Below are 12,515 nucleotides of genomic sequence, written 5' to 3'. Positions count from 1 at the left end.
ATTGTCCAGCAGCTTGATGGGCTGATGACGTGTGAGAATGCCAGCTATGTCGGGAGATAACAGTAACCTAATGCTGTTAAACAATTATAGGACTGTGACCAGAACCAGGACTTAAGTCCCAGATACACATTATTTTAAAAACAATTATCACAACAATACAATGGTAATAGGACAAAGTTATTTTAATGCAGTGTTAAGAGGAACAATCCAACAGAGGACCACAAGAAATAGAAACTAAACACCTGTCAATAAGCATTTGTAGATTTGGAAGTCTAGTCTGGCAGGAAACATGTAGAAAAAGACAATACATTGCTTATGCTCAAATGCTATGCACTAGAGGTCGACCAATTATGATTTCTCAACGCCGATATCGATTATTGGAGGACCAAAAATAGCCGATAGCGATTAATTGGCCAATTTTTATTTATAAAAATGACAACAATACTGAATGAACACTTATTTTAACTTAATATAATACATCAATAAAATCAATTTAGCCTCAAATAAATAACGAAACATGTTCAATTTGGTTTAAATAATGCAAAGTGTTGGAGAAGTAAGTAAAAGTGCAATGTGCCATGTAAGAAAGCTAACGTTTAAGTTCCTTGCTCAGAACATATGAAAGCTGGTGGTTCCTTTTAACACTTCAATACTCCCAGGTAAGAAGTTTTAGGTTGTAGTTATTATAGTACTATTTCTCTCTATACCATTTGTATTTCATTAATCTTTGACTATTGGATGTTCTTATAGGCACTTTAGTATTGCCAGTGTAACAGTATAGCTTCCGTCCCTCTCCTCGCTCCTACCTGGGCTCGAACCAGGAACACAACGACAACAGCTACCCTCGAAGCAGCGTTACCCTTGCAGAGCAAGGGGAACAACTACTCCATGTCTCAGAGCGTGTGACATTTTGAAACGCAATTAGCGCGCACCCCGCTAACTAGCTAGCCATTTCACATCACATCGTTACACCAGCCTGATCTCGGGAGTTGATGGGCTTGAAGTCATAAACAGCGCAATGCTTGAAGCGTTATGAAGAGCTGCTGGCAAAACGCACGAAAGTGCTGTTTGAAAGAATGCTTATGAGCCTGCTGCTGCCAACCATCGCTCAGTCACACTGCTCTATCAAATCAGACTTAAATATAACATAATAACACAGAATAACACAGAGCCGTAGGTCATTAATATGGTTGAATCCGGAAACTCTCGAAAACTAGACATTTATTCATTCAGTGAAATACGGAACCATTCCGTATTTTATCTAACGGGTGGCATCAGGTCTAAATATTCCTGTTACATTGCACAAAAGTCAATGTTATGTCATAATTACGTAAAATTCTGGCAAATTAGTTCGCAATGAGCCAGGCGGCCTAAACTGTTGCATATACCCTGACTCTGTGTGCAATGAACGCAAGAGAAATGACAATTTCACCTGGTTAATATTGCCTGCTAACCTGGATTTCTTTTAGTTAATATGCAGGTTTAAAAATATATATTTGTGTATTGATTTTAAGAAAGGCATTGGTGTTTATGGGTAGGTATACGTTGGAGCAACGACAGTCCTTTTTCACGAATGCGCACTGCATCTATTATATGCAACGCAGGACACGCTAGATAAACTAGTAATATCATCAACCATGTGTAGTTATAACTAGTGATTATGATTGATTAAGTTTAATGCTAGCTAGCAACTTACCTTGGATTCTTACTGCATTCGTGTAACAGGCGGGCTCCTCGTGAGGCAGGCGGTTAGAGCGTTGGACTAGTTAACCGTTATGTTGCAAGATTGAATCCCTGAGCTGACAAGGTAAAAATGTGTCGTTCTGCCCCTGAACAAGGCAGTTAACCCACCGTTTCTAGGCCGTCATTGAAAATAAGAATGTGTTCTTAATTGACTTGCCTAGTTAATTAAGATGTAAATAAAATATTTTAAAAATATTTAAAAAAAAAAAAGTTTTCATAACATCGGCCCTAATTAAATCAGCCATTCCGATTAAATCGGTCAACCTCTACTATGCACACTGCATATATTTATCTAATTAGTTCACTTACAAGACATTCAAAGGCTCAGACAATTTACTAGATTTTGGGATTTTGCCAAACTGTAGGGTCATTTTAAGCTGTGTAACAGTGAGTGGATTTACAAAAACAGGTTCTCCAGATTTTCTTAAATTTCAAACAATTCAATGGTCAGTGTTTCAAACTAAGCATTTGGAACAAAAAGAAAAGCATGCTAGCTAGCTGCTAGTGCACGTATTAGTGTGAAGGATACCGTGTTGGTTGCCTAAAAGTTTGAGACTGGGCGCAGCACCCTCATTGGCTTAGTCGACAGTGGCTGGTCATCCTCCTTCAGCCTAGGGCAGAAGGCTGGTCTGAGGTAAATTTGGCTGGCTGAATCCTGATCCAGGGTACAGTAGAAGGTGTAGAGACACGCCATCCTCACTGCATCATAGAAGCTCAGGATTCCACTGTCCACATCCAGAAAGACCCAGATCCGTCTGGGTGGGTTGGAGTCCGGTGCATGGAACGCAAATGCCAGCCAGTCATGCTGGGCAGAGAACTGCTGCTTGCTCTTGCTGTAACTCAGACTCCATGACTGGTCATCCATGCCGAGCTTGCAGGTCAGCGCTATCTGGGATGGGCCAAGGAAAGCTACACCAACGGCCCAAGAGGAGAGCCCCTCTACTTCCACCTCCCAATTGTGCACACCCTTGGAGGAGATAATGACTCCCATCACACAGTAAGGCCGATCAAGGTAACATGGTTCCTCATGTCGCTGGTCCTCCTCAGTCACCCACACAGAGCCAGAGTCAGGGTCCAACTTCAGTTTAGGGTGGGCACTTAATTCAGAAAAGAAAATTATATCTCCTACAGAGACATAATATTAGAGATACGAGCCAAAACGTTACTTTAAAATGGCTGACAGGAACAATTAGCTGGCCAAAAACACAATAGGCTTCTAATGTACTATAGTTGTGTGAACTATAGCCAAATATTGAACTAGTCAGTCTAATAATTATATATTTTTTAACTTGTGTTAAACGCGCTTCATGGAGACGGAGTACCTTGAAATGTTTTCTGGAGAGTGTGGAATACGGGGGTGATTCTAGATGAAGCCACAAGCTTGGTTCCACTCCAATTACTGAGCTTCTGTATCTTACGGGAACAAATGTCCCTTTGAAGCAGGTCTGACCTGCAACGGGGAAATTTAAGATCACTAAAGTTCAGAATTTAGCAAGATGAACATAATGTGTAGCATATGTACAGTCTGTTGCTCCAATTATTTACATACTTGTAAAGACATTTGTCAATTAAATACTGTGGTGCTGGTCATTTAAAAAAAAAAAAAAAAAAAAAAAGGAATGACATTTAATTATTCTACTTTGAGGGAATTGTTTGTGGGTGGTGTCTTCAGCTATAATTCAGTCAAAAATAATTTCAACTTACCACTCCTCATTCTTCAAGAGCTGTTTAATGAAATTGAACAGTTAAAATAAATCCTTATGAAAAGTAGCCATACTCTTAATGAATTGATAATTAGCATAAGTGGCACTGGGTGCGCTGCCTACTGTTTTTGTTTTTTGTGGTGCCAAATTTAAACTCATTTAGACTTACGTCCCAGTACACTCCTAGCCTGGACAAACCAGACAATGCTGTGCTCACCATAGTTTCAAATCATGCTTTTGCGCTACCTGGAGCAGCACCAGGGGGTCACTGATGGTCTGAGTCTTCAGCAGGGTGTCCTGTGCCTGTGTCAGCCTGTCCTGCAGCCTCCTCAGCCCCTCTGTCCACTGCTTCCCGTTCCTGCTCTCCTGCACCATGTCCACAGAGAACCTCTTCTGCCACGCCTGCTCCTCAAACTCCAGGAACAGCTTGATTCTGCGCAGGAAGGCTGTGCACTCACTTTGCTGCCTCTCCAGACTGGCCTGTTAAATAAATGGGTGACCGTCAGAAGTGTAGCCTGATTAACACTGCATTCACGCTGGGGGCCAGAGAAACACTGCATTCACGCTGGGGGCCAGAGAAACACTGCATTCACGCTGGGGCGGAGTTATTGACTTGGAGGCCCCAGGCAGAAGCCAGTCTTAGGCCCCCACCCATGTCTATTTAACTATCATGGCTACTGAACAAAGCTGTTCGGAGCCAGCTCTTCTAGGTGAAATAATTAAAAGGTATTTGCGTTGCCACAGAACAAGGGTGGGCAATCATTTTGACTCAAGGGCTACGTCAGGATTTCAAAGTCCAACAGAGTACCGCACAGATTTAAACATTGACTGATTTGTTCACCAAAAGCAATTTGCAGGCAAGAAAAAAAAAAAGGCAGTATTAAAAAAAAATTGCCGCTCCCATGTTTCATGAGGAAATACAAGATCCCAGAAACGTTCCATATACACAAAAAGTTTATTTCTCAAAAGATGGTAAAAAAATGGTTTACATCCCTGTTAGTAAGTATTTCTCCTTTGCCAAGGTAATCCCATACACCTGACAGGTGTGGAATATGAAGCTGATTCAACAGCCTGATCGTTACAGGTGCACCGAGGACAATCAAATGTGCAGGTCTGTCATAACACAATGCCACAGATGTTTCAAGTTGAGGGAGCATGCAATTGTCTTGCTGCCTGCAGGAATGTCCACCAGATCCGTTGGCAGAGAATTTCATGTTTGTTTCTCTACCAACAACCACATCCAACATGTTTTAGAGAACGTCAGTACATACAAATGGCCTCAACCACGTGTAACTATGCCAGCCACCCACATCCAGCTTCTTAACCTGCGGGATCATCCGAGACTAGCCACCCAGAGTGTTGATGAAACTGAACTGAAGCATTTCTGCACTGTCAGAAACCGTCTCAGGGAAGCGCATCTGCATGCTTGTTGTACTCACCAGGGTCTTGACCTAATTGCAGTTCGGCGTCGTACCCGAATTCAGTGGGTACACGCTCACCTTCGATGACCACTGGCATGCTGGAGAAGTGTGCTCTTCACAGAAGAATCACGATTTCAACTGTACCAGGCAGATGGCAGACAGTGTGTATGGCGTTGTGCTGATGTCAGCGTTGTGAACAAAGTGCCCCATGGTGGTAGGGTTATTATGGGCAAGCATAAGCTACGGCCAACGAACACAATTGCATTTTATCGATGGCAATTTGAATGCAGAGATTGCGTGATGAGATCCTGAGCCCCATTGTCGTGCCAGTCATTTGCCGCCATCATTTCATGTTTCAGCATGATAATGCACAGCCCCATGTCGCAAGGATCTGTACAGAATTCCTGGATGCTGAAAGTGTCCATGTTCTTCCATGGCCGACATATTCCACTGTCATGTAACCCATGGAAAATGAGTGGGACAACATGCCACAATCAACAGCCTGGTCAACTCTACGCAAAAGAGTTGTTGCGCTGCATGAGGTAAATGGTGGTCACACCAGATACGGACTGGTTTTCTGATCTACAGCATGACCTTTTATTTAAGGTATCTGTGACCAACAGATGCATATCTATTCCTTCACGTGAAATCCATAGATTAGGGCAAAAAACAGGTCAATTGATAGATTCTCATATGAACTGTAACTCAGAAAACTCTTACATTTTTGCATTTATATTTTTGTTCAGTGTACATATTGTCTGTTTTACACTTTCAAGTTAGGGATTCATCAATTCTGGGCCAATACCTATATCTGTTATTTTCCTATGCAATATTGACAATACTGATATATTTTATGGACTTCAACAATTCTAGCACAGATACAAACTGCAACCAAGTTATGTTCATGAGGCTAAAAAGGAAAATATGGCAAATGACTTGAAGATGGGAAAGGAGAAAAACAAATATTTAACCACAACATGAGTGAAATGTATCAGGGAAGAGCATAGTTAATAATTGTATGCAAAGGAGATGCGTGTAGAAAAAAAGTGGTCAAAACCAATTGAAAATAATGCACAGTAACATGCTGACCAGACCGCACGCGTTGATTTTGTCCACACACACCAGACACGATCAAGACACGCAGGTTGAAAAATAGGAACCAACTAAATTAATTTGGGGACAGGTCAAAAAGCAAACAATTATGGCAATTTAGCTAGCTTGCTGTTGCTAGCTAATTTGTCCTGGGATATGAACATTGGGTTGTTATTTTACCTGAACTGCACAAGGTCTACGTCGACAATTAATCCACAGATAAAAGGGTAAACCGAGGTGATTTCTAGTCATTTCTACCGCTTCTTCTTTTTGGACTTTATATGGCAGTTGGCAAAGAACTTTAAGGTGCATTACCACCACCAACTGGACTGGAGTGTGGACCTCAGTTCATCTTTCAATCACCCACATGGGTATATGCTCCTAAAAACCAATGAGATAGGAGAGGCGGGACTTGCAGTGCATCAAGCATCACAAATAGAACCAAGTTCTGTTTTAGAGCCTGGCTATGCAAACGCTCTTGAGCAGTGTAGTGCAATGATTGACGCTCACATGCCGCGCAGAGGGAAGCGGAAGACACATAGGCCTGTGTCTCAAAAACAGTCATAGCTTTCAGGCATGGGGTCGTAATAGTGAAGTCGTTCAAAACTGTTCAATATCTAGAGACAAATTCGAAGGAGGAAAACAGATACCAATCCATTTGTCACAAGCACTATAATAGCGTACATGGGAGATTATTCACGAGCGAAGTAGGACCTCAAGTGGAGTAGGATGGCAAGATAATTTAGTTTAATACATTAGTTATGCCAAGTTCACGAAGCTGCCTGATGATGTCAGGCCCCAGGCATGAGCCATCGTGCATAAATTTATTCTGAACCAATTACATTAATTTGGGGACAAGTCAAAAAGCATTAAACATGTATGGCAATTTAGCTAGTTAGCTTGCAATTGTTAGTTAATTTGTCCTATTTAGCTAGCTTGCTGTTGCTGGCTAATTTGTCCCATTTCGCTAGCTTGCTGTTGCTAGCTAATTTGTCCTGGGATATAAACATTGAGTTGTTATTTTACCTGAAATGCACAAGGTCTTCTACTCCGACAATTAATCCACACATAAAACGGCCAACCGAATCGTTTCTAGTCATCTCTCCTTCTTCCAGGCTTTTTCATCTTTGACTTATATGGTGATTGGCATCTCCACTTTTACCAAGACAACCGGTAAAAAATGTAGTCTTTCAATCACCCACGTGGATACAACCAATGAGGAGATGGCGTGGGTACCTGCTTCTATAAACCAATGAGGAGATGGGAGAGGCAGGACTTGCAGCGGGATCTGCTTCAGAAATAGAAAGAGTTCTATTTTAGCCCTTGGCAACGCAGGCGAGGAGTGTGGGTGCAATAATTGAACATGGATTTCTAAATTTATTTTGCGACGCTCGCGCACGTCGCAAAATACATTTGGAAATCCATATTCGGTCTGGTCAGCATGTAAGTCTGCCACTACATGCACTCACTATTCAGACTAGTTTAACAGAAGTGGTGAGAGGAGCCTCAACATTTCATGTGGGGTTTGGGTTCATTTTCTTGCTGACATAGTCAACATGATAGGCTTGGTGTTACCTTGGAACGCAAAGCAGCTTCATCAATTTTTGCCAGGCCATTCTTTACTTCAGTCAGTCTCTCTTTAATACCCTGAAGTTTGACGTGACAGTTCCCCCATCAAAACAATTAAAGACATACCATTGATTAATTGTACAATTAGTGGATTTACCAATTAACAAGACGCATTCTAATAGATTTTCTGAAAATAGCGCAAACTCAAAGTATCTTCCATGCATGCACAAGTGGCCAAAATGAAAATGAGACACCACCTCACCCTTAAAGTATCCAGCGCATCTGCCAGTTTCACGACGTTATGCCCATCCCCGTGCTTGGCCTCGGCAGGTAGCATGCAGTAGGCACACAGGGGGGTCTGGTCTGTCTCGCAGTAAAGTTCCTGTTCCTTCCCGTGCTCTTTGCAGAGCCTGCCAGTGTCGCCCATCGGGCTCACCAGAACGTGTTGGCGCAGCGTTCTCTAAGTGTGGTATGATGTGGACGGTGCAATATGACTCTTCGCAGCTGACAACTCTTTTCTGCGAACATCCTCTGATCATCTTTGCAAACAGTGCAGTCGACACCGCTTACACGTTTACTGTGGTACTTTTCAATTATGTTGTTAAGTACCACGTTATTTTTCAAGTTTAACGTTGAATCACACGGTGCAAGGCAAAGAGGACAGGTGTAACATATACACAGTCTCTCGAATCCACCCTCGGCATTGATGTTTTCGACTTTCACCGCAGATCTTTTCAACTGCTTCACACAGCCTTCACAATAATTATGACCGCAGGGCAGTCACAGGCTCGACAAATATGTCACGGCAGACGGCGCAAATAAGCTCCTCGTCAAGAGATATGACCTCCATGCCAAACAAATGTACGGTTCAGAATATAACCAACACGAGGGCGCTCCCTTCAATAACTAGGTAAGTTGGTTGTGATGAAATCGAAAATTGAGAAGAGAAACGTATAAGTGCTTCGTCCAATCAAAACGGTCCGTTGCAAACTTGAATGTCACCTGACTTTACTGTCCAGCTTTTGAATCCAGTGCAGTTTAATTTACATATGTTCATTACTTTGTTGTTCCAGTTGAATTACTTTGCTGTTGATTTTTTTTCATTTCGGTTTTACTCAAAATATTTTGTTTATGACATAATACTTATTTCATATCGAAAATGCAGGTGGATGGGTTAAACCCCGAACAACCATTGTTTGGTTAATTTAGCTAATAACCACGCTCTAGTAGGGTTTGTGTACGTTACGTCTTTACGCCCAATGCCTCAGCCAATCAATTCAATTCAATTAAATTCAAGGGCTTTATTGGCATGGGAAACATGTGTTAACGTTGCCAAAGCAAGTGAGGTAGATAATATATAAAGTGAATATATAAAGTGAAATAAACAATACAAATTAACAGTAAACATTACACATACAGAAGTTTCAAAACAATAAAGACATTACAAATGTCATATTATATATATACAGTGTTTTAACAATGTACAAATGGTTAAGGGTACACAAGGGAAAATAAATAAGCATAAATATGGGTGGTATTTACAATGGTGTGTGTTCTTCACTGGTTGCCCTTTTCTCGTGGCAACAGGTTACAAATCTTGCTGCTGTGATGGCACACTGTGGAATTTCACCCAGTAGATATGGGAGTTTATCAAAATTGGATTTGTTTTTGAATTCTTTGTGGATCTGTGTAATCTGAGGGAAATATGTCTCTCTAATATGGTCATACATTGGGCAGGAGGTTAGGAAGTGCAGCTCAGTTTCCACCTCATTTTGTGGGCAGTGAGCACATAGCCTGTCTTCTCTTGAGAGCCATGTCTGCCTACAGCGGCCTTTCTCAATAGCAAGGCTATGCTCACTGAGTCTGTACATAGTCAAAGCTTTCCTTAATTTTGGGTCAGTCACAGTGGTCAGGTATTCTGCCGTTGTGTACTCTCTGTGTAGGGCCAAATAGCATTCTAGTTTGCTCTGTTTTTTTGTTAATTCTTTCCAATGTGTCCAGTAATTATATTTTTGTTTTCTCATGATTTGGTTGGGTCTATTGTGCTGCTGTCCTGGGGCTCTGTAGGGTGTGTTTGTGTTTGTGAACAGAGCCCCAGGACCAGCTTGCTTAGGGACTCTTCTCCAGGTTCATCTCTCTGTAGGTGATGGCTTTGTTATGGAAGGTTTGGGAATCGCTTCCTTTTAGGTGGTTATAGAATTTAACAACTATTTTCTGGATTTTGATAATTAGTGGGTATCGGCCTAATTCTGCTCTGCATGCATTATTTGGTGTTCTACGTTGTACAAGGAGGATATTTTTGCAGAATTCTGCGTGCAGAGTCTCAATTTGGTGTTTGTCCCATTTTGTGAAGTCTTGGTTGGTGAGCGGACCCCAGACCTCACAACCATAAAGGGCAATGGGCTCTATGACTGATTCAAGTATTTTTAGACAAATCCTAATTGGTATGTTGAAATTGATGTTCCTTTTGATGGCATAGAATGCCCTTCTTGCCTTGTCTCTCAGATCGTTCACAGCTTTGTGGAAGTTACCTGTGGCACTGATGTTTAGGCCAAGGTATGTATAGTTTTTTGTGTGCTCTAGGGCAACAGTGTCTAGATGGAATTTGTATTTGTGGTCCTGGTGACTGGACCTTTTTTGGAACACCATTATTTTGGTCTTACTGAGATTTACTGTCAGGGCCCAGGTCTGACATAATCTGTGCATAAGATCTAGGTGCTGCTGTAGGCCCTCCTTGGTTGGTGACAGAAGCACCAGATCATCAGCAAACAGCAGACATTTGACTTCGGATTCTAGTAGGGTGAGGCCGGGTGCTGCAGACTTTTCTAGTGCCCGCGCCAATTCGTTGATATATATGTTGAAGAGGGTGGGGCTTAAGCTGCATCCCTGTCTCACCCCACGACCCTGTGTGAAGAAATGTGTGTGTTTTTTGCCAATTTTAACCGCACAACACCACTTTCCATCAGTTTGTATAGCAGACCCTCATGCCAAATTGAGTCATGCCAAGCATGAGAAGACTTTGACTTTATTTTGGTTTGTTTGGTTGTTAATTAGGGTGTGCAGGGTGAATACATGGTCTGTTGTACGGTAATTTGGTAAAAAGCCAATTTGACATTTGCTCAGTACATTGTTTTCATTGAGGAAATGTATGAGTCTGCTGTTAATGATAATGCAGAGGATTTTCCCAAGGTTACTGTTGACGCATATTCCACGGTAGTTATTGGGGTCAAATTTGTCTCCACTTTTGTGGATTGGGGTGATCAGTCCTTGGTTCCAAATATTGGGGAAGATGCCAGAGCTAAGGATGATCTTAAAGAGTTTTAGTATAGCCAATTGGAATTTGTTGTCTGTATATTTGATCATTTCATTGAGGATACCATCAACACCACAGGCCTTTTTGGGTTGGAGGGTTTTTATTTTGTCCTGTAACTCATTCAATGTAATTGGAGAATCCAATGGGTTCTGGTAGTCTTTAATAGTTGATTCTAAGATCTGTATTTGATCATGTATATGTTTTTGCTCTTTATTCTTTGTTATAGAGCCAAAAAGATTGGAGAAGTGGTTTACCCATACATCTACATTTTGGATCGATAATTCTTTGTGTTGTTGTTTGTTTAGTGTTTTCCAATTTTCCCAGAAGTGGTTAGAGTCTATGGATTCTTCAACTACATTGAGCTGATTTCTGACATGCTTTTCCTTCTTTTTCCGTAGTGTATTTCTGTATTGTTTTAGTGATTCACCATAGTGAAGGCATAGACTCAGGTTTTCCGGGTCTCTATGTTTTTGGTTGGACAGGTTTCTCAATTTCTTTCTTAGATTTTTGCATTCTTCATCAAACCATTTGTCATTATTGTTAATTTTCTTCGGTTTTCTATTTGAGATTTTTAGATTTGATAGGGAAGCTGAGAGGTCAAATATATTGTTAAGATTTTCTACTGCCAAGATTACACCTTCACTATTACAGTGGAACGTTTTACCCAGGAAATTGTCTAAAAGGGATTGAATTTGTTGTTGCCTAATTGTTTTTTGGTAGGTTTCCAAACTGCATTCCTTCCATCTATAGCATTTCTTAATGTTACTCAGTTCCTTTGGCTTTGATGCCTCATGATTGAGTATTGCTCTGTTTAAGTAGACTGTGATTTTGCTGTGGTCTGATAGGGGTGTCAGTGGGCTGACTGTGAACGCTCTGAGAGACTCTGGGTTGAGGTCAGTGATAAAGTAGTCTACAGTACTACTGCCAAGAGATGAGCTATAGGTGTACCTACCATAGGAGTCCCCTCGAAGCCTACCATTGACTATGTACAGACCCAGCGTCTGACAGAGCTGCAGGAGTTGTGACCGTTTTTGTTGGTTATGTTGTCATAGTTGTGTCTAGGGGGGCATATGTGGGAGGGAATGCTGTCACCTCCAGGCAGGTGTTTGTCCCCCTGTGTGCTGAGGGTGTCAGGTTCTTGTCCGGTTCTGGCATTTAGGTCGCCACAGACTAGTACATGTCCCTGGGCCTGGAAATGATTGATTTCCCCCTCCAGGATGGAGAAGCTGTCTTCATTAAAATATGGGGATTCTAGTGGGGGGATATAGGTAGCACACAGGAGGACATTTTTCTCTGTTAGGATAATTTACTTTTGAATTTCTAGCCAAATGTAGAATGTTCCTGTTTTGATTGATTTAATGGAGTGAGTTAGGTCTGCTCTATACCAAATTAGCATACCCCCTGAGTCCCTTCCCTGTCCAGCGCTATCGACTGTGCCGCAAATGCATGCTCGAGCAGCAGAGTCGATATCCACGCTTATAAACCCAGGGTCGTTACACTATATTCAATTTAGTCTATAGCTTTACTAAAACTGTATCATTATGTAAACTTATGTGAATAAACCTCAAAATAAATTATCAAATAAATCACAATTTGGACCTTTACAGCCAAAAAACTACTTTTCAAATGCAAAAGAGGAAAAGAGTCAAGTCTACATATTTTTTGCTGCTCTTG

General features: G+C 41.5%; 1 protein-coding gene across 8 annotated transcripts; it reads right to left on the bottom strand.

Moving 5' to 3' along the window:
• Positions 1–164: 164 nt before the first annotated feature.
• On the bottom strand, positions 165–8,468 carry LOC110530519 (uncharacterized). Of its 8 annotated transcripts, XR_016482604.1 has the most exons (5): positions 7,535–7,783; positions 6,986–7,247; positions 3,693–3,926; positions 3,066–3,467; positions 165–2,868 (listed from the first exon to the last, which is right to left on the bottom strand). XR_016482604.1 is itself a non-coding variant. In XM_090182588.1 (4 exons), the coding sequence occupies exons 1-3, from the start codon at positions 7,953–7,955 to the stop codon at positions 3,444–3,446; spliced, it is 423 nt and encodes a 140-aa protein (XP_090038714.1). In that variant the 5' UTR covers positions 7,956–8,462; the 3' UTR covers positions 165–2,868; positions 3,066–3,443. The 8 variants fall into 8 exon arrangements, 4 of the variants coding, with proteins under 4 accessions (XP_090038714.1, XP_090038711.1, XP_090038713.1 ...); XR_016482602.1 differs by having other exon boundaries at positions 3,066–3,926; positions 6,986–7,250; positions 7,535–7,784; XR_016482601.1 differs by having other exon boundaries at positions 3,066–3,926; positions 7,535–7,784.
• Positions 8,469–12,515: the final 4,047 nt, after the last annotated feature.

This window comes from Oncorhynchus mykiss, chromosome 8, assembly GCF_057628025.1.
Source record: "Oncorhynchus mykiss isolate SJ-2025 chromosome 8, ASM5762802v1, whole genome shotgun sequence".
NCBI classification, from domain to species: Eukaryota; Metazoa; Chordata; class Actinopteri; order Salmoniformes; family Salmonidae; genus Oncorhynchus; species Oncorhynchus mykiss.
This window is presented reverse-complemented; position numbering and strand designations above follow the sequence as displayed.

Bases quoted from the DNA above. Each gene is read 5' to 3' on its own strand.
- LOC110530519 (XM_090182586.1), bottom strand. From the start codon at position 7,955: ATGGGCGACACTGGCAGGCTCTGCAAAGAGCACGGGAAGGAACAGGAA. The intron at 3,927-7,790 runs GTGAGGTGGTGT...TTTATTTAACAG, and splicing joins ATGCGCTGGATACTTTAAGG to GCCAGTCTGGAGAGGCAGCA.